Raw genomic sequence first — 19,810 nt, 5'->3', positions numbered from 1 at the left:
CATCTTAATGAAGACCCCAGTTCACAGTAAACACAACTAATATCTAACGGGATAGAGACATTATAGAAAATGAAAATGAAACTTGTTTGTAAAACTCTGCACAATGACAGTTTAGAAACCTCAGTAAAGAGTGAAGAGATAAGTGTGTTCTCATACCCGTTCTGAACTTGCTGTAAGGTCCATTCTCGTGAGTCTGACGGCTGCCGGACCAGAAGGGCAGGCCTCTCTCTCTCCACCTGTGACACACACACACACACACCACACACCACACACACACACACACAGATATACACACCAGAGAGAGAGAGATCAGAGCAGCAGAGAACAACCAGGTGTGTTTCTGTGTTTGCCAAAGTGCTTTTAGACTGCCATATGTACCACTGTAACTGCTTTGATGTATACACTGAGCATGCATGATGATGTGAGTGTGTGAGGGGTCCAGCTGAATGTTGACTAAAGCCCTGGTATAAAAGGCAGAAGAAATGAATTGATGATGAAAGAAAAAAAGAAAAAAAACCACAGAGGCGTCCATGAAAAAATATCCAGCCCTTTGCGGTGAAAGACCTCATCTGGCTGACAGGAAGTGATGAATCTCACTCACATTCACACTCACTCTTTTCATAGTGAGCATAAGGGCCAGATTATGCTAAAAAAATAACTGGTTTGTACGAGTAAGAGTCTTTCGACCACATTGGAGGGCAAACGTGTGTATATTTGTTCTGAGAAGTCATACTTGAATGCAGGGTGAGAAGGCAGACGTCATGGAGAGATGAGACACAATAATTGTTTAAATATGGAGATNNTCTCTCCTGGAAGGCATTCATAGTGTTGCACTCATTTATATGCATGAAAAATAGCTTTTTCTCAACCCCACAAACCTGAACAATCACTGCAAGAAGTGTGTGTGACATTCCACACCAGATTTACTAACCTGATTCCTTTACTCATTAAGGAAATGATTCACATTTTTTAAATAGAGGTAAAATATGTGACTAAACAAAAACCTGCAAGAATTTCACATCAAGATGGTTTAATTTCATTTCAGTGAAAAACAAAACCGTGATGCAAAAATTATCATTCCCATTAACTGTGAATCATATTGCAATTGTAATATCTGTCAATATGATTTTTTTTACCATATTGTGCAGCCCTAATTTCCAATGTGTTCATTATTCTCCCCTCACTGAATAGAGACCAAACTCCAAATAAACAGTGTTTAAACAAAATAATTCCTCAAATCAGAATGATTTATTGGGCAGGGTTGGTATGTTCTTGTCTTTTTGGGTTAATCTGTACTTTTTAACTTCTGATCACTTGATGGACTCCAACCCAAAGCTGTCTTCTGGTGGTGCAGTATCTCTGCAATTGTGCTGGCAAGACAAATGTTATAACTGATATAAATTATGGCAAATACTACATAAATAAGTACCAAGTTGAAAAATAAATTGGCATGTTCTCTGTCCTTCACTCTCCTAACATCCTATGGCCACAGTGACATCTCAGATTACATATTAATGATAAATCCTCATTAGCAGCCAGGATGACTCAGCCCTGCACAGCTTCACCACCCCAACACCAGACGTTTCAGTTAGCAGGGGAGGATAATTATGAGAGAAGTGTGTGTGTGTGTGTGTCTGTGTCTACGCACCAGTGGAATATGAAAACTGCAATGATGAGGACGGCAGACACAGCATCAGTCAGAATCCACATCAAACTATATTCCTCTGGAGTCTGGAGAGAGACAGAGAGAGAACGGGTTGATGCTCCTCAGAGTGTGAACATGAATATCATAATTTCATTTAGTGACCTTAAAGTATTGGGCTTGGACTCATTTGAATTTAAACAGACACGTAGGAGGTGAGAGAGAATGTTTATGTAACCAGGGGGTCACAGGTTCCATCTTTAAACACCCACCATACCTGCTGAAGTGATTTCTAAACTGATACAAAACCTCCCACCTGCCAACTCACTGAAAGTCACAGAGAATAAGAGCAAATTCCAGATGTGTAATAAATGTACAAGTCTGGAGACGTGTTCACAAAACATCCTAAAGCTAAAAGTATCTACTTAAAATGAGAGGCATGTCAGTCCTAACTTTACAACCTCTAAGATTGTGATCTAATTCATAAAGAATCAGATTAAAGATAATAAAGAGACATTAACATAAATAATTAGATTGAAGAGAATAAAGAGACATTAGAAGCAGTTCAGAGGAGTCTGAAAGATCTGTTTACAGTCAGTAATGTGCAGGTCTTATTGTGTCTGTGATAATGATAACCAACTTTTAAAACCATATTTTAATGGCAGCCAGTTAATAAGGATTTAGTCAAAACAATGCTGGAGATGATGGTGTGCACTCCCCAGCTTGGACAACAGTAAAATACAGTTTGTGTTGCAGATCTCAGACGTTTGTCTGAATTATTCATCAAACCAAGAATGCTCTTCAGACCCCTGTTTGTCTGACAGTTCATTAAGTGCACATTAAATAATCACAAACTGCAATTCAAGTCTCTTTTTGTGGCAATCTCTGGTTTATCCAGTAAATTTGGTGCTATAAGCAGATGTATATATTTATGAAATATTGTTTCATAAAGCTGTGACACGGCATATAAAATAAATGACTAATAAGTCATTTATTTTACATTACATAGACCAGTCATCTGTCAACTAGTCACTGTGGACAAGGTGAGTAAGTTAATTCATGAAACACAATGTCATAGCAACAGGGTCAACCACTTCAGTCCTCTCAGTTTCTTACTAAGAGTTGCAGCTTTGTGAAAAGCTCCTTAGAGAAAACTTTGAGTCTGTTAGATAAGATCTTTTGTGGATACAGCCCCTGCTGTTTTCACTGGAATATTCTGAGTCTTACATCATGATCAGAGCAGCAGTGTGCCAACTTACAAAACAACTGAACACAGCCCACAAAAGGAAAAATAATGATAACTGATGAAATATATGATGAGAAAATACTGGTGCTAAAATTTGCAAAGTTTCACGTCATAAGTTTAGAGAGTTTCAACCTCATTTGATGATCAATTCACATTTATATTGGTTTTTCCTCAGTAAAATATAGACTCTAAGCTTAAGCAACCACATCAGGGCAACCACAGACAGAGCTACAAATATTTAAGAAATATGAAACTGAATATGAACTTTATTCAGGACAGCAGGAATCATAATATCTGATAACAGCATGCTCACCATGAGGAAGAGCGGCTTGTTGATGTTGGACAGGATGTGGATGGAGTTGGTGGTTACGGACTGAGCTCCGGCACACCAGGCTAGAGTGTAGAGCCACGGCTGGCTGATAACATACAGGTTGGTACTGATGTTTACTGTCTGGTACTTACTGTAGAAAGAGAGGGAAGGAAGGGGATGAGGGAAGAAAGAAGAAAATGATGTCACTTGTTTTTAAAGTAGGAACACATTAAAGAGTCTCCTTAGTCACCTGATACTGAGACTAATCCAATCAAAGTATACACAATAGAAAGAGAACAGCATGACAAAAAGGCTTCAAAACGGTACTCCATAAACCAACGGGTGACGTCAGGTTAGGTTCACACTACCAAGTCATGAGAGACTGCATTCTCACTGATCCGTGATCCAGATAGACAGAGCTTCACTTCCTCAATGAGAGCACAAAATGTACTGCCCTACAAGAAGCCTTCCTTCAAAAAGCTAGCATCACACGTCCAGAAAGCAGCACAAAAACAAGAGTAACCTCTCCTCTTTCATTCACCTGTGCAAATCACTGGCACGAATGTTGTTCATGCCAGTAAAGCTTATCTGATTTAAAACAATAATGAGAGAAGAGACAGAAAGATGAACATATAGGAAGAGAGGAGTAGAAGGTGAAGGGAAGGTAAGAGGAAAGGAGAAGTGGAAGATGTGAATAATGGAGGGAAAAGAAGTCAGGTTAATGAAAGAAAGAACAGAGAGAGGGTGAAGGAGAAGGAGAGAGTGAAGTCATTTATCACAATAGCAATGTTAAATTCACCTCTCACTCTCTCTCAGAGACATCGATTTTCTATTAAGAGGAAGATCAGAGCTGAGACGAAATGACTCTTTTCCAGGTTATACAACCAGAAGTTGTATAACCTCCAGGAGTTGTATAATCTCGTTATTATTCCTGGTTGGGACTCTGAGGGTCAGTTCAAATGAGCAGTTTGTTCAAATGTTTCACTTATTCAAAAGCTGTTGAAACTGTACCAGTTGCATGCTTTATCAGAACTTAGATAACCTCTGCAATTACAAAATTTACCTTGGGAATAAACAGCTCTTATTTTAGATAACACTCCCTCATTAAGGGTACAGCAGTGAGTAATATAAACACTGTTTTGCACTGAAATCGATTTTTCTGTAGTGACTGTATTTTGTTGCTTTCAATCTCTTCTTAAATATTTTACCATCCATTTTCACAGACTGTTTGCTATGGAAAGTTGCATAATTTTGAACATGTAACATATGTATCAATAGACTCTTTTCAGTCCCTGTGGTCACTTCAAAAGGAAGGTAACTTTTTCTCTATGATACTAATACTTTAACTCAGGAACCAAGTACCTATTTGATACCGGTGCTTTCATTTAAAATCTATATGCCTCACTGTGTGTAACTTAATGGGATTACTCCTTATAATAATAATAATACGAATGTAATACGAGGCCTGGGCCTGCTGTGTCTGCTCTGTGTACATCTGAGCAGAGCTACTAAAACTCCTGTTTTTCTTATCTATGTCAGTGAATTAAGGATTTATTGCAAATAAACTGGAGTAGGTGATTGCTGGAACAGTGGAAAGACCAACATAGACCGTTTTGGTGAGTTTTATTTTGTTACTGTCGACTTTAAATGAATTTACGATTCCAATGATATGCAAGATAAAATTGTATTTTTGTCTATGGAGTCTGGTGGAGAGCAATGAGAGCTGTGATATTACAGCCGTTTCTGGTTAAATTATTTCCATAATGCTGTCAGACACAATCTGAGCCTGTCAGTGTGGACTCCCATTGAGGGGCAAAATTCTGGCTGTTGCATCCATTTTCGCAAATATATTCACATTTTTCACACTTAACTTCCCGCATTGGGGATTTTTGAAAAGACTGTAGAAAGATTGACAAAGTAAGTTTTTGTGAGTTTTATTTTTATTTCTGTCCCATTGTTTTGGTATGAGATGCTGGTGCTCTAGTACATCCAGTTGTATATACAACCTTTAAAGCATTCTGTATTACAAGGACACCAAAAAGTGTTGTTGATGAACTGGTATCGGAGTAAAAGTATTGCTACCTGTACTTGATGTACATGATACCCCACAGTTTGTCCATTAGAGACGGACTTTTCTTTCCTTTTGATCATCAGTAAATCACTCTGCAGTTGCACTACAAAAGAATCAACATGTTTAGTTTTACCCCATGCATTATTATAATGCTCTGGTTATCAAATCACATAAACAATGTCTTATGAGTGCAACTTTGAGACAACTGTTACCACACAGTGTAACGTGATTCATCTAACCAGGCTCCTCCAGTTGGTGACTAACACGGTGCCATCAAAGCTGATATTTCCATGTTTCAATGAGATATTACAGTACAGATGAATCAACAGCAACAACTATTTCAGTGGACTGTGTGAGTTGTGCTAAAAACCATCGATGCGTGAGTCACTAAACCATCTTCATGCCCTCTTCTTTCCAGATTGTTCTCCCACAGCTTCTGTTTATGTACAAGTACCTCCCACTTGTTTCTCTTGTAGTACTTCTGAGCCTCTCATACCCTCTTCTCTTCTAAACCACCTCCTCTTATATAGACTTCCATCTCCAACCAGTCTGTACCTCCTCCACTGCTTCTCCTCACCCCTTTCTCCTCCTTCCTACCACTCAAACCAATTCGGTCCTTTACCGAATAAGCTCGTCTTTACCCAGGTTTTTTTTATCCGCTCTGTCTTTCCTCTATCTCACTTCTCACCCACCTGTCCTTTAACTCCCTCTCTCTCGTTCCCACCTCCCTCCACCTTCCTCATTTCATTTCCCTGAGGCTGTTCTAGCAACAAGATGGAGTCACTGAGGACGTGCTGGCCATCTGTACTTTGAGTTACATAACTACAGACATGTACATACACACACACACAAACAGGAGAGACAGTTCACAAGTCCACAGTGAAATGTCACATTTCGCTCTATAAACAGGTATTTAACGTGTAGATGGATATGATTGCATGTGTGTGCTTGACTATAGTGTGTGTTTATATTTTAAAAAAAAATCTCTATTCTGTAAATCTGAATTTGTCAGGCTTTGTTTTGGAAATCTGTTTTTTTTTTTTTAGAAGAATAGCTTCTGTAGTACAAACACGATACAAATGTACTTGTACAATTTAATGTTTTTATGTGGTGCCTAATTAGTAGCACATCTGTACTGTCTCCTCATTTCTTTTTTCCATTCCGTTGAATGTTGAGTGTGGAAGTGTTCCTGGGTGCTCAGTGTTCATTGCAAGAGGACTTTATTTACAGCACACTGTGGTGATCGGTGTCTTCTTGCAGCAGGAAAACATTTTGTAACCTTTGTGTGTGTGTGTGTGTATGTGTTGTGTGTGTGTGTGTGTGTGTGTTGTGTGTGTGTACCTAATCTGTTGTTGTGACATGGTGCTGTAGTGCAGGTTCAGTCTGGTGATATGGCCGTCTGTCAGTTCCTGAATAGAAGCCTTTTCTCCAGAGGTCTGCTGCAGTTCTGGGTCCACAGTCTGGACCAGCTCCCTGTCCTCGGATGGCAGCCACAGCACCTACACACACACACACATACACATATTAAAAACAGGCACAATAAACACATTCACGATTGCACAAAAAATGCACAAAAATACCAATCCAAACTACTCTTGGATAGGTATTTGCTAAAATGAAGCTGATCAAATTCTGATCCTTATGTATTCCACTGTGTTTGTCCATGTCTGCTTCCTAGTTTTGCAGTTGCTCTACTGTCCTATGACAGTCTACATTCACTCTCATAAATGTGAGTGAAAACTAGTGTATAAAGATAATTATTTGGGTGCACCAAGAGACTCTGAATTCTGGTGTCCAGGTTGGCTAAATACATGGATTTGCTAAACTCTAAGTCTAACTCTCTCTTTCTCATTACCAACGTGAACAGAAACATTAAGCCTTTTATTTTTAGCCAGTGCTGAACATTTTACAGGTTAAAATGACAATGTCACCAGTGGCAGGTTGGTTTATTTCTGAATAACTTGATGATGATGAAATTAAACTTTTGTTGGGTCTGTCTATACTCAGTCAAACATCCTTTGTGATGGAAGAAAGTCTACTCTGTAATACAGCTGTACAATCAGAGTGCTTCTGTAGTTCCAATAACTCCAACAGAGTAAGCAGATCACATCAAGTCCACTTCAGAAGTCAGAACCTCCAAATAAACTTTCCTTCTCATCATATCAATAATCTAAGATGGTCAATTTAATAGTTTTGAACCAAGACTGTCAGTATTTAGGTTAAGAAGCATGTGAAAAATAAAGTTTCCCAAAAGTAGTTTTACATACCACATTTTACATGCATCAACTCTGTACAGTTACCTGTGAGGAGTTGATGTGGGCCTGCACCACCTGCAGAGTGGTGTTGATGTATGACTGACTGTAGGGATGTCCGTATGGTGGCCTGTGCAGGTCAAACAGCACCAGTCTGCCGCTACGGGCTGCTACCTCCAGGAACTGGGCCAGGGAGGGAATAGACTGGTTCTGGGCCTGGGAGCAGTCTGCCTCAGACAGGGACGACACAGTTCCAAATGGATCCCTCTGTAAGAGAGAGTGTGTGATCAGTCATTCCAAGAATTCATAGAAAAGGAAGAAACGCTATATCTAGCTGTGTTTATTTGGATTATAAAAAAAAAACTAGTTATCATTTTTTTACTTACTGGGTTTCTTCACTTCTTCTTCAGAAAGGGTCATGGTAGATGTATCTGAGCTCTATTTCTAATTTATTCTTTGCACTTTCCAACATTATCATAGCAGCCCACAACATCCATGTTATTTACATGTAGACGTTCTTATATAAATCTGGATAAATCTCTTTTTTGTATATGAATCATCTTCTCTCAATGTTCAGTAAATCATTCCATCTCTTGGTTTCATTAAATAAAATAAATAAAATCAAACTTTGTTGCTGTAATGATGCAATTTTAAGATGTGTTTTCATCCAGCAACAATACTGTATTTTGTGTTGAGAAGGAAAAAAACATGGCAGATGTAACTATAAAAACAGAGTCTTTTACTTTATAGTTATCTAAAGCCAGATTTCCATACATAACATCACAGTTTTCGTGTTTTCAAGTCTTTAGATTACAATGTTATTCTGCCTCTAGCGTGAGTTTCACACTTCAGTGGAAAAGTAAAAATCAAGTGTGTGTGCACATGGGTTAGCCTCACCGATAAAAACCAGTCGCCAGCATTCAGCTGCTGAAGCTCGGCCCAGGTGAACATGGAGGCATCGAGGTGTGTTCGGTTTGGGAAAACCTCTGCGACATTAGTGGTTCTCCTCAGAGTGGAGTCGTGCATCAGGAAGGGAACGCCATCATAACTACAGAGAGAGATGAAAATATTAAAAGAGTAAAAAAGCAAGGAATCAGGATGTAAGAAAGGAAAAGTGCAGGACACAAAAATGAGAGGTAAGTGGTGACAACTGAATATTAAATGAAAGGAGAAGAGAGTAGGGAGGAGGAGTGAAAAAGAAAGGAGAAGGAGATAAGAGGAAATGGGCAGAAGAGAAGATAATTGAAGTCACCAGTAAGCATTTAATTCTCCAAACCTCTGTTCACTGCTTAAAACACCAGCAATCAAATTAAGTCACACAAGCAATCTGAGTGAGCCTGTCATCTTAATTAATCACACAAGTGATCAGTTATGTACATGCCCATAAATGCGCACACACACACACATTAACAGATTGCTCCACAAACCCTTGACAGTTTAATTACACAGAAACTGCCTAGTAGCCACAATCATTCATGTAGACTCAGACTCACTGGGGTTACCAGCAGCATAGGATTAGGGTAACCTGCTAACGCTAAGGCTGAGTCATGCCATGTTGCTAATCCCCCTGTTTTCAGGCTGTAAAACAGTGTGCTAACCCACGGGCTAAATGGTAGGCTAATGGATAAATGGATTAGCATATTAGTAATCACCTTAGCATTGAGGGTAGCACGCTAGCATCTAAACTGTACAATTAGCACCAAGGCACCGACTCAGAACCAGTTCACTGTTGACTGACTGCTCGACTGATAATTGTAGGTGCAAGAAACCATGTTGTGTTCTCTCGTGTTAAACCATGATTTGATCATTTCACTTTAGGTGAACCATAAATGAGTTTACCTTGAAATAATTGTGAATGTACACCATGTAACAATTTGTTGTTGTTAACCAGGCAGTTGCTATTCAAGGTACATTCACTGACACAGGCCGCACCAATTTCAATAATTGAGTTTTAAACTCAGCAGCAAAGCTTGTTGTGTACCAGACCGTTATATGGGACTGTTGTACCGGACCATTGTACTGGACTGTTGTGGTGAACATGGAGCTGAGCCAGAAGGCAAAGCTTTCGATTGACCAGTCGGTCTACATTCAAACTTTCATCTATGTTCATGCCAAAAATGAGTGTCGTCCGTCGGGTGTCTGATCTCAGAAGTTTGGAGGGAGCTCAGACTCAAGTCGCTGCTCCTTGGAGTCAAAAGGGGCCAGTTGAGGTGTATCCCTGGGGTAGACCAAGAACTCACTGTAGGATTACATATCTGATCTGGCCTGGGAACGCCTAAGGATCCCCCAGGAGGAGCCAGAAAACTCCGGGTGGAGGGACGTCTGGAGTGCCGTGCTTAAGCCGGATAAGCAACCCGACCCCGGATAAGCAGAAGATAATGGATGGGTGGAATTTTGAACTCCTGTAATCTGAGTTTGACTGTACTTCCTGCTATTAACTGTTTGGCTTTTAAGATGTATGTTGCTCAAAGGACAGGAAATATATTTCATGATCTTGAACAAACACACACACAAACAAACATATTTACTATTGACACATGCACACACACAGGTGAGAGCAGTTAATACCTGATGGTGACGTCTGTCTCCAGTCCTTCTCCTCCAGCTTCCACTGCCTTCTCAAACGACATCACAGTATTCTCTGGAGCCAGCTAGACACACACACACACAAACACAAACAAAAACATTCACTGAGTGAGAAATTACAATGCACCTACACACACATTCACCAACATACATCCATAAACTACAGATCTCAGCAGTGACGTTGATGACCAGAATATTATCATAGCCTACAGACTCTTAAACAGAATTGACACAGATCCAGTTGTCAGGGATCAGAGATCAGAGATTCAGTCTCACCATCGGAGCTCCTCTGTGACCGATGAGTGCTGGGGCAGGTCCCAGCATTCCTGCCTCTTTAATGCAGGGTGAGTACATTCCCAGGGGAACCAGGTAGAGAGAGAACAGCACAGACAGGTAGAGACCCAGGACAGCCACCTGACGCACTGTAGAGAAAACAACACAAAGCTGAAGATTTAACATATTATTGTTCATTTATATTACATTTATATTAACTACATTTTACACTACATTATCAAACATATCAAAACAGAAGGAAAAAAGCGGTAAATATCTAAATCACCATTTTGAAAACAGTGTTTGATATGAATATAACATAATATCATATCTAAAATTGTGTACATGTGTACATATATGCATGTTGATAAAAATTCCATTGAAGGGATGCCATCTAAAGTAAGAAAGAACCACTGCTCTAAAAGTACAAGGCATTTTGGGTCTTGACCCACAGTTTTCAGCCAACATCATTAGTGAGGATCTATTTATAGGTCGGATAGTATAAAGTTTATCATCCTTAAGTGTAATTTCTGAGGTATCAGTTTGACACGAGTTTATGAAATCTATGCATCACATCATGGTTAAATTCATCTGCAGTACAACAGATAAAAATTTGAGCGTCTAAATATGGCCCAGTTAAGGGTTATAGGAGTTTGCTGGTGTAGAAATTGGAACTGTAAGGATTATTTACAGTAAATCTTTCCTGATAGGATCAACATGGTGGTCTGGTGCTAAACAGCAACCATATGGGCAACAGGTAGAAGGACGGCTGTCTGGTTTGGAAGCAAATCTGTCTGGGAAGGCAGACCAAATTAGGTCTTTTATAAAAGTATTTTGAACAAAATGATTGGCTTATTATTATTAGTGGTAAACACTCTTTAATTAGCATACTACTGTATAGTTATTTTGACTTTTCCCGCCCTACTGTAGGTCACCAGAGTACTAACAGAAGGAAAACAGAAGCCCTGCTCAGTTGAAAATGCCAACAGGGGCTCTTTGTCAGGCTCCATACTGTTACGGTTGGGTACAGTCCATGTTGACTGTCGGATTTGGGCCATTGCCTTGGACTCTAGTCGTCTCATTTAGTCTTTTTTCCCTTTGTATTTACTCATTTGTGTGCTTTTTTCTGACTGGTCAGACTAACCAAATCTGTATGTTGGTGGAAATAAGTCATTACATGTGGCATGTGTAGTTTTTGTATTTATTTTTATAATCTTAAAGCCGGTAAACTGTTTTCATCTTAACCAAGCATGCCTCCTCTCTCATATCTGCTCCCTTTAGTGCTTGCATTGAATTCAATAAAACTACAAAGCTAACCTATCAACTCTTTCCTTTCACATCCAGACTTGGGTGGGTGTTTATCTTAACATAGTAGAACAGAGGAGTGCTATATTACACCCTGTGCTTAGGCAAGTCTCTCTCTCTTACTTATATTTTGCCAGGAGAGACCCCCGACATGACTCAGCATCACTCTACCCGCTGAATCACCATGGCAACCAGGGACCCAGTACCCATGGAGACCAAAGAGAGAAGAGAGACGCAGAGAGACATAGAGGTCAAAGCCATTCAGTGGGGAGGAAAAGCCAATCAGACACAATGCAAGACTGACAGAGTGACCCAAAGAGGAGTAAAAAGAAACAGACAGCAGCACAAAGGGACAGAGAAGGTAAGAAACAACGTCAGAATGATCAAGAGAACAAAAAAAAAACGTGTGAATGAAAGCAGACTGGAGAGAGAGAAAGACAAGAGACCAAAATTGAGAAGGAAAATGAGACATTGATTTTCTGTTAAGAGGAAGTGGAAATAGACAAAGAAGGATGGCAGGGAGGTCTACAGCTGTATAATCCATGCCAGACAAGTTCATCACGTTGCTGAGGGGTGTGTTTGATTTCAGAATAGCTTTATTCCTGGTGGGCGGGGCAGCACAGTACTACTACAACTGAAGCCTTTAGAGCCAAAACCCTTCACTGTCTGCCAGCAATCAGCCAATATGTCATTTCAACAAGGTCCTTCAGCCCACTCTTCCCTCCAGTTACTGCTGTGAATTACAGCCTGGATGTGCTTTCTCTTTAACATTTAAAACATCAAATATTTTGGTGTAAAACGGGTGCTGAAGGACCTACCGAAGATGTTTGTGGGTCTGGATTGTGGCAAAGAGTAAATCAAATTGATCAGTAAAACTTACCTGTAGGGCTATTTATCCATCTATATTGTTTTGGTGTGAGTTACTGAGTTTTGGAGATGTCTGCCTTCTCTCCATAATAATGGAACCAGAAAGCACTCAGCTTACGGTGCACAAAGTGCCAAAAAACTACATTCAAAAGGTTCATGTAGGAACTATATTCTTTCTAACGAACTACACACACTGAATATTTGGGTATCACAGTGGTGCTAGGTGAGTTGGCTAACATTACAGTACACATCCTGTGTTACAGTACAGTACTAAACAGGTTTCAAATAATAATTATTATTATTTATGTAACACTAATTACTCTAAAATGTGTTTTGTTTAACTTCAGCTAACCAAGTATATACCAACTGTATACTTGCTGTCCTGTTTCATTTCCACAAAGAGTTACATATTTACAGTTGCAATTATTTACCTTGCTCAAGGGCACCACAACAAAACCTAAACAGATTAAATGTTTATTAAGATACATCTCATTCTCACAGAGAGCCTCCTTTCTTCCAATGTTAGCTTCAAAGCTGATTTGAGCTTGCCTACCTCTCTTGTTCATGCGGAAGAAGTGCAACGCTATAGGCCAGGAGAGAATCGCCATTAGTGAGACTGCAGCCACATGGAGGAAAGGCGCTGTCACCTAAGGGTAAACAGAGGAGACAATCCACATGTCAGTACAGTCTCAAACATAAAGCACAAATTACACTTTGTATATACACATACACATAGTATTAACTGTCATTAATACAGTGTTTGATAAATGATAAAAACCTGTGCTTGACTGATGTGTCAAGACTAACTAACCTGCAGGGAGAGAAGGAGAGTCTTCCATTCTTTGCTCCAGAGATCAGACAGGATGGCGGTGGCTGTGACGGAGAACACCAATGTCACCACGATGCCGGTCTGACACAGGAGGACGAAAAAACACAACTTATCACATCTTATAATAACAAAAATACAAAGAGTGTATGTGTAAGTAATCTCTGTGTGTAATACCTTGTGGCTCCAGTGAAGGTACAGCCTCTGACCCTCAGAGAGCAGACACACCGCCAGCACCTGAACAACGTTTAGATATTCATTAATAATCGTTAGATAAAGCCGCTTTAAGGCTTCGTTTGAAACCTTAATTTGTCCACAAAAAGTTGTGCCGGACATAACCTAAATATTGTTGACAATAGAGCAAATCCTTGTCTTTGTGTGCCAGATTTAAGAAGAACTTCTTAAACCTTATCTCGTCACTGCTGAAAATATTGTCAAAGTTATTTTCCTCAGACTTTTCTAAGGAGGAAATAAATTCTGTTGATTTTTCCTTTACTTAATCCATGTCCATTCTTCTAGATTATATATTAAGTCTTTAATGATATTTGTCACCTCAGGCAAGCGGACAAGCTTCTAAATGTCACACGGTGCCGGGGACGCCCATTGTTTCAAGCACTAGTTTAATGAGAAACTGGCAAAATAAGTATTAACATTAAAATGTTTCCCCAAAACACACTTAAAGCAACACTGAAAAATGCAGCTTTATACAAGAAACGATAACATAATTAATCCAATAAAAATAAAAGGACCTGTCAAAATCAAAATTATTGGATTTCAGATTTGTTAAGAACTTGTAGACACCTTGCGATGAACTACTTCTAGTCTGTGGTTAGAACAGCAGCAGTAAGGTCAGGTGTCCTGTTCAACAACACAACAGTAGCTGTAAAAGAATGAATGTTTTATATCCACACAGAGGTTTGGGTTTTGAAATGGCAACCATCGATCTAAACCTCTGTGACTGAGCTGAAAAGGAGTGAATAATCCGACCTCTGAGTACACTAGAGATATTGGTTTGGTTTGCTTCTTTTTGTTTTGTTGATTCCATATTGAAATCGAAATCATATCAGAGTGCATACCAATAGCAGGGCGATGTATGTGAAGAGAGCTGCAGCAACGACCAGCAGGACCAGAGACCAGGGAAACCAGAAACCCAGAGTCCCAAAGTTAAACCTGAAGAGGCACAAGAAAAACAGCCATCACATACAGTGTGCTTTATGTTGTGAATCAAATCTGAATGATGGGTTGGTTCAGTTTATAGCACAGTACACATACACATACACATACAGTATGTGTTGTCTGTGACCCACCAGTCAAAGTCGTTGTAGTCGTTCTGAGCCTCACACCAGAAATAGAGGAATAAAAAACTCAGGAAGAAGGTGAGGATCAGGAGGCCAAAACTGCCACACTCCACCTGTAACACACGCACAGAGGCCATGTATTGTCTTAACAACCCCACTTCTACCAAAAGTCATTAAACTCACTTATCTGATCAATGATTATCTACTAAATCTTCTTATTTAAATATAAAGCTTAAGGAGGCTGTATTCATGATGTTTCAAAGTTTAAAGTGTTAACAGGATTTCTAGTCATACATTTAGGGAAGCAACAGCAATCCCTGATGCTGCACAATCTGGCAGATAGAGAGGAAGTCAATCATATTAGCGAGTGCATATGGAAGCAGTATATTTTGATATGAGCTGACAGAGTATATGTGTGCAGATATTTTTTCAGAGAAAAGCAGTAACTGACTGTTGGAGTCAGCAGGCCGGACGGAGGAAACTGACCGGGTAATCAATACTCTCTGCACAATCAGCAAACTAACCACTCTCAACTCACTCCTTATTGATGGCACTGTGTCTGTGTGTCTGTGTGTGTGTGCGCGTGCGTGTGTGTGTTTACCTTGCTGCAGCAGCACTCTCCTGGCTGCGCTCGGGCTCTCTGGTATCGTCTCCATTGGCAACCATAGAGGCCGGCCAGGCAGGAGACAAACGGCTGGTGTTCATACCTGGTACAGTTAATTTGGAATTTTACGATCGACGGACATTCATCTGAATAAACTGAAACCTATGCCCAAAACATTATTAACATAACATTTTTAAAAAGAAAAAAAACATTTGGTTCATTTAAAAAAAGACATTGAGAAACATATTACCTGACTGACACAAACTTTTAAAAACTGAACATTTTATAGATTCTAAAGATAAAACAACTGTCTAGACCTTTTCTAGAGGAGCCTGCTTTTTAGAGCTGGGTGTGGGACATTGGAAACTTAATAAATTATGACACTGAGCAACCGTTGGTGTAAAGGTTGAGATTCTGATAGCTAGATCTGTAATAAAAGACCCAGATTCACTAAACTCTGAGGCATTATTTAGCCTGCTATAAAACATTTTTTCTTGCCTTACATGTGAAAATCAATGTGAAAAACATTCAGGTAGCAGCTTCTGAGTTTTAGCTAGTGCTGACTGACTATCATTGATGGTGTGGTTCATTTCATTTATTAATTTCATTATCAGGTTGCATATACTGTAGAGCTGCAACAATTAGTCTTTTAATAGATTAGTTGTATTAAATTCAATTTTGAGTAATTTAATAAGAAAAAATGTCCAAATTCTCAGACTTTAGCTTCTCAAATATATTTTCTGGTTTCCTTAGTACTCTATGACAGTAAACTGAATGTCTTGTTTTGTCCTTCAAAGACAAAACAAGACATTTGAGGACTTCACCTTGGGTTTTGGAAAACGGTGATCAACATCTTTCACCATTTTCGGACATTTTGAGGACCAAAAAACTAATCAATGAATCGATAAATCGACTAATCAGCCCTAATTTACAGGCTGTCAACATTTATTAGGCTTCCACTCAAAACTGTGCATCTGTCTTCGCAGTCAATGAAATGTACAGATCTCAGTTGAATTTTTGAGTTTTAGTTATTTTTAAATGTAGGCACAAAAATGTGAATCAAAGTTGATTTGATAAGGGATCCAAAAGGGTTCAGATTCAATAATCAGATTTAATACGATGCCACAAAAGCACACCTCTACCACTATGTTCATAAGCATATAGTAGACATACCAACAGCCCTCTTAGATGATGCATTCAGGCTATCTCTGTACAGAAAGACGTGCTGTGACTCATCCTTCTGTGCTGAGACAGGAGGGTGTCCTACGTCAGAACAAGCAGTTCTCCATGAAAAGAGTACACAGCAAAGTTTGTAGATCATCTTAAGTAACCAGGAGATTGTTTGGAAAGAGATATTGCTGCTGGGTTTTTGTTTTTGCAATGTAATTTAAAACAAATGAATGAAATTCTATGGAAACGACCCTCTTGGGCTGTGCTGGTGGGGGCCGCAAGCGAGTCTACAAAAAACACAGCAACCACATTGACATCACATTGTGGTGGCCAATCAGGTGGTCAGACCAGTCAAACTGCTCCACAGTCAGCCTGAAATCTCTCTGAAAAAGAAGCTATCCAGACAGAGTTCCTGGACCGAACTACAATACTCCCCCAGTTGTGTTTATTTTGTGCAGCCAGATTCAACGTCTGTGTGTGGCTGCAATCTATGCTGCAAAATAGTGATACTGCTGTGGCTGCAGTCACTAATATGAGTGCTGGCTTCAAATGCATACATAACTGATGACTGCTATGTATCTTCATAGTTACTGCAGCAGTTTCCACAGCAACCAGTAATGTGAGCAAAGTCATTCAGTAAACTATCACAATGTCTGTAAAAGTCATTATATATCAGGAAATCAACTTTCTTTACATTGAGCTGTAAGTACCATCACTGGTGAGTGTATTGTTCTGTACCTTTGCAGCAGCTGCCGCCGCACCACCTTTAGCTTCCCCAGCTTCAGTCTGGTCACGGGCGTACACTCACCCACAGCCCGGCATCACAGAGAGAGAGAGTGAGAGAGTGAGAGTGAGAGAGAGAGAGGGGGAGAAGAGGAGGATGAGGAAGGGACAGGAAAGAGAGAGGATAGAGTGAAAGAAGGCAGGACCACTCCCTCCCTTCACCTAGAGGGAGAGGAGAAAGTTTGATTTAATTCAAAATGTATTTATAGGAAAACTAGACTCAGCAAGACTCTGTGTGTGTATGTGTGTGTGTGTGAGAGTGTGTGTGGCATTGAAGTCCTGGTTTCGTTCCTGTGCCCTGCTTAAACTAAACTACACTGACCTATATCTGATCTACCATGTGTCTGCTCAGGTGATTTATGACCCCCCCCCCCCCCCACACACACACACACCACACACCATGCCCACACGACCACACACGACACACACACACACACATCACAACACCGTGTTCTATATATCTGTTTTGTTTATGCTAACTGTTTCCAGTAGGACTAGTAATGTAGACCAGGTTAGTGAGAACCCAGCCCAACTTATACATCTCCAATAGCAAGTCCAACCCAGCAATATCAACCAATTTATCCAACTAGCAACAAAGTCCTGGTCCCACAGAGAACCGGACACAATTAGCTGATTAATCAATCAGTCAAGTGACAGAAAGATCAGAAGATCAGTCTATAGATTACCACAATCATTGAAGTCATTCTTAAACGTAGTCATATTTAATGATAAACTTAATATCCTTCCAGTTAGGAAAATATTGGTTGGACAAAACAAGCACTTTGAATGACAAAATGGGCTTTTGAAAACATTTCATAGACCAAATGATTAACTGACTTACTGAGAAAATGAATGGCAACGTAATCAGTATTAAAAGTTATCATTAGTTGGAGCTCCATTCCACACAGTCTCCTTCTACCTCTACCTGTGGTAACACCTGGTTCAGAATGTCATGCTGCTCATGGTGGACATCCCACATGATATTAAACTGTTCCTCTGAAGTGCACAAGCTGAAATGAAATGATTATTCTGGATAATATAATCTTGTATTATGAGAACTGAAGTTAGATGTTATACAGTGTGTATTATTTCTTTGGTTATTATTTACATTTATGAGGTATTAATATTTAGGTTGTTTTCTTCAAGCTGTCCCTTTAACACCTCCACACCATCAACAGCAGGTTTAATAATAATAGTTATGCAACAGCTCTACATCCACTGCCACAGGCACACAGCAATCAACAGTCAATAAGTCAGACCCCTCAGTGTAACAGCCCACCTTGGCTTACATATCACAGCAAGAACCAACATGAAGTTAGCAATGTGTACAATAAATATAGTCCGGGACAAAGCTCACTATCACACTAACCCAAGTCTTCGTATTGCTCAGTCCAAAACCCAAAGATATTCAATTTACAATTATAAAACAGAGAATTCAGCAAATCCTCACATTTGAGAAGTTGAACAAGATCATTTTTTTGCTCGATAAGTGATTTAAAACATTCAAATTTCAAAATTGTTGTTTTTTTTGTTAATAGACTAGATGATTAAATGCATAGAAGTACATTTTAATTTCCTCCCAGGTTACAGAGATCCAGTACAGCTTCCTCGTCTCTGTAGTTCTACTAATGGTGATCCTGATGTGTTCCAGACCCAGATAGGTGGCCTAAATCTGCTCAATGTAGGTCCACAGTTTTTAACAGTGTGCCAGAGAGGAACAGAGAGGTCAGCTTAACAGCTTAACACACACTCTGCATTCGAAATAATCTATTGGCCGGAGTGTGAACTGGACTGGTCATAAGATATAGGATTTCAATACAGAGAAGCAGATTAGTAGTAATGGTGGAATTGTTTTGCAACAATGGTGTTACTTCAGTCATTGTGATTACATGTGCTGATATGCGTGTGTGTGTGTGTGTGTGTGTGTGTGTGTGTGTGTGTGTGTGTGTGCGAGAGAGAGAAACAAGATAGAGTTGTATGGGTGAACCTGGTACTTGAGGCTGACAGATGTTAAGTACATGGTTGTGTAGAACAGCCTCAGCACATCAGGACTGAATAATAGATGCTGTTGTGTGTGGCTGCATGTTGTGCATGTCTTCAATCAGCAACAACCTCATCATCACGGTTCACAATAGAAAACCTTCTGGGAACATTATAGTATTTTTTCAACTTAAAGGGCCAGTGTGTAAGGATTTAGTGGCATCGTAGGAGTTTCACAAGTTTCAGCCTTACCAACCTAACTGAACAGGCCGCTGGCGTCTGAATTTTGGGAGACCCGACCCGCAGAATGAGAAGCGGGCTGTGAAGTGTGTAGGAGAGACTACAGTGGCAGCAAAGACCTGTCTACAGCCAGTGATTGGTTTGTCCATTCTGGGCTACTGTAGAAACATGGCAGTTCAACATGGCTGCATCTGTAGATACAAATGGTTCAGTGATTATATATTAATGAAAACATATCATATATTACATATATGGTATCCTGCCCATGGATCCTCTTAAAGGTTACACCCTAAAGCCTTTAAACTGCCAGTTTGAAGAGCACAGACTTTTTTCAATCCAACCAAGATAAAGTAACAC

General features: G+C 39.7%; 1 protein-coding gene across 1 annotated transcript in view; it reads right to left on the bottom strand.

The window, feature by feature from the left end:
• gdpd4a (glycerophosphodiester phosphodiesterase domain containing 4a) overlaps window positions 1-17,271 on the bottom strand; it is a gene marked incomplete at its 5' end in the record, with an annotated part of 23,051 nt that extends 5,780 nt beyond the window's left edge. Inside the window, 15 exons of the mRNA XM_035679644.1 lie at window positions 157-236; window positions 1,649-1,731; window positions 3,202-3,349; window positions 6,611-6,768; window positions 7,570-7,788; window positions 8,419-8,569; window positions 10,090-10,172; window positions 10,384-10,529; window positions 13,106-13,199; window positions 13,364-13,462; window positions 13,556-13,615; window positions 14,455-14,548; window positions 14,686-14,789; window positions 15,278-15,383; window positions 17,189-17,271. Coding sequence (XP_035535537.1) covers window positions 157-236; window positions 1,649-1,731; window positions 3,202-3,349; window positions 6,611-6,768; window positions 7,570-7,788; window positions 8,419-8,569; window positions 10,090-10,172; window positions 10,384-10,529; window positions 13,106-13,199; window positions 13,364-13,462; window positions 13,556-13,615; window positions 14,455-14,548; window positions 14,686-14,789; window positions 15,278-15,383; window positions 17,189-17,271 — 1,708 coding nt within the window. The remainder of the gene's footprint in view (window positions 1-156; window positions 237-1,648; window positions 1,732-3,201; window positions 3,350-6,610; window positions 6,769-7,569; window positions 7,789-8,418; window positions 8,570-10,089; window positions 10,173-10,383; window positions 10,530-13,105; window positions 13,200-13,363; window positions 13,463-13,555; window positions 13,616-14,454; window positions 14,549-14,685; window positions 14,790-15,277; window positions 15,384-17,188) is intronic.
• Between the last annotated feature and the right edge of the window lie 2,539 nt (window positions 17,272-19,810).

This window comes from Morone saxatilis, unplaced genomic scaffold (assembly GCF_004916995.1).
Source record: "Morone saxatilis isolate NCDOM2014 unplaced genomic scaffold, NCSU_SB_2.0 Contig8, whole genome shotgun sequence".
Lineage (NCBI taxonomy): Eukaryota > Metazoa > Chordata > Actinopteri > Moronidae > Morone > Morone saxatilis.
The sequence above is the reverse complement of the archived record's forward strand: the minus strand, read 5'-3'. Positions and strand labels throughout refer to the sequence as shown.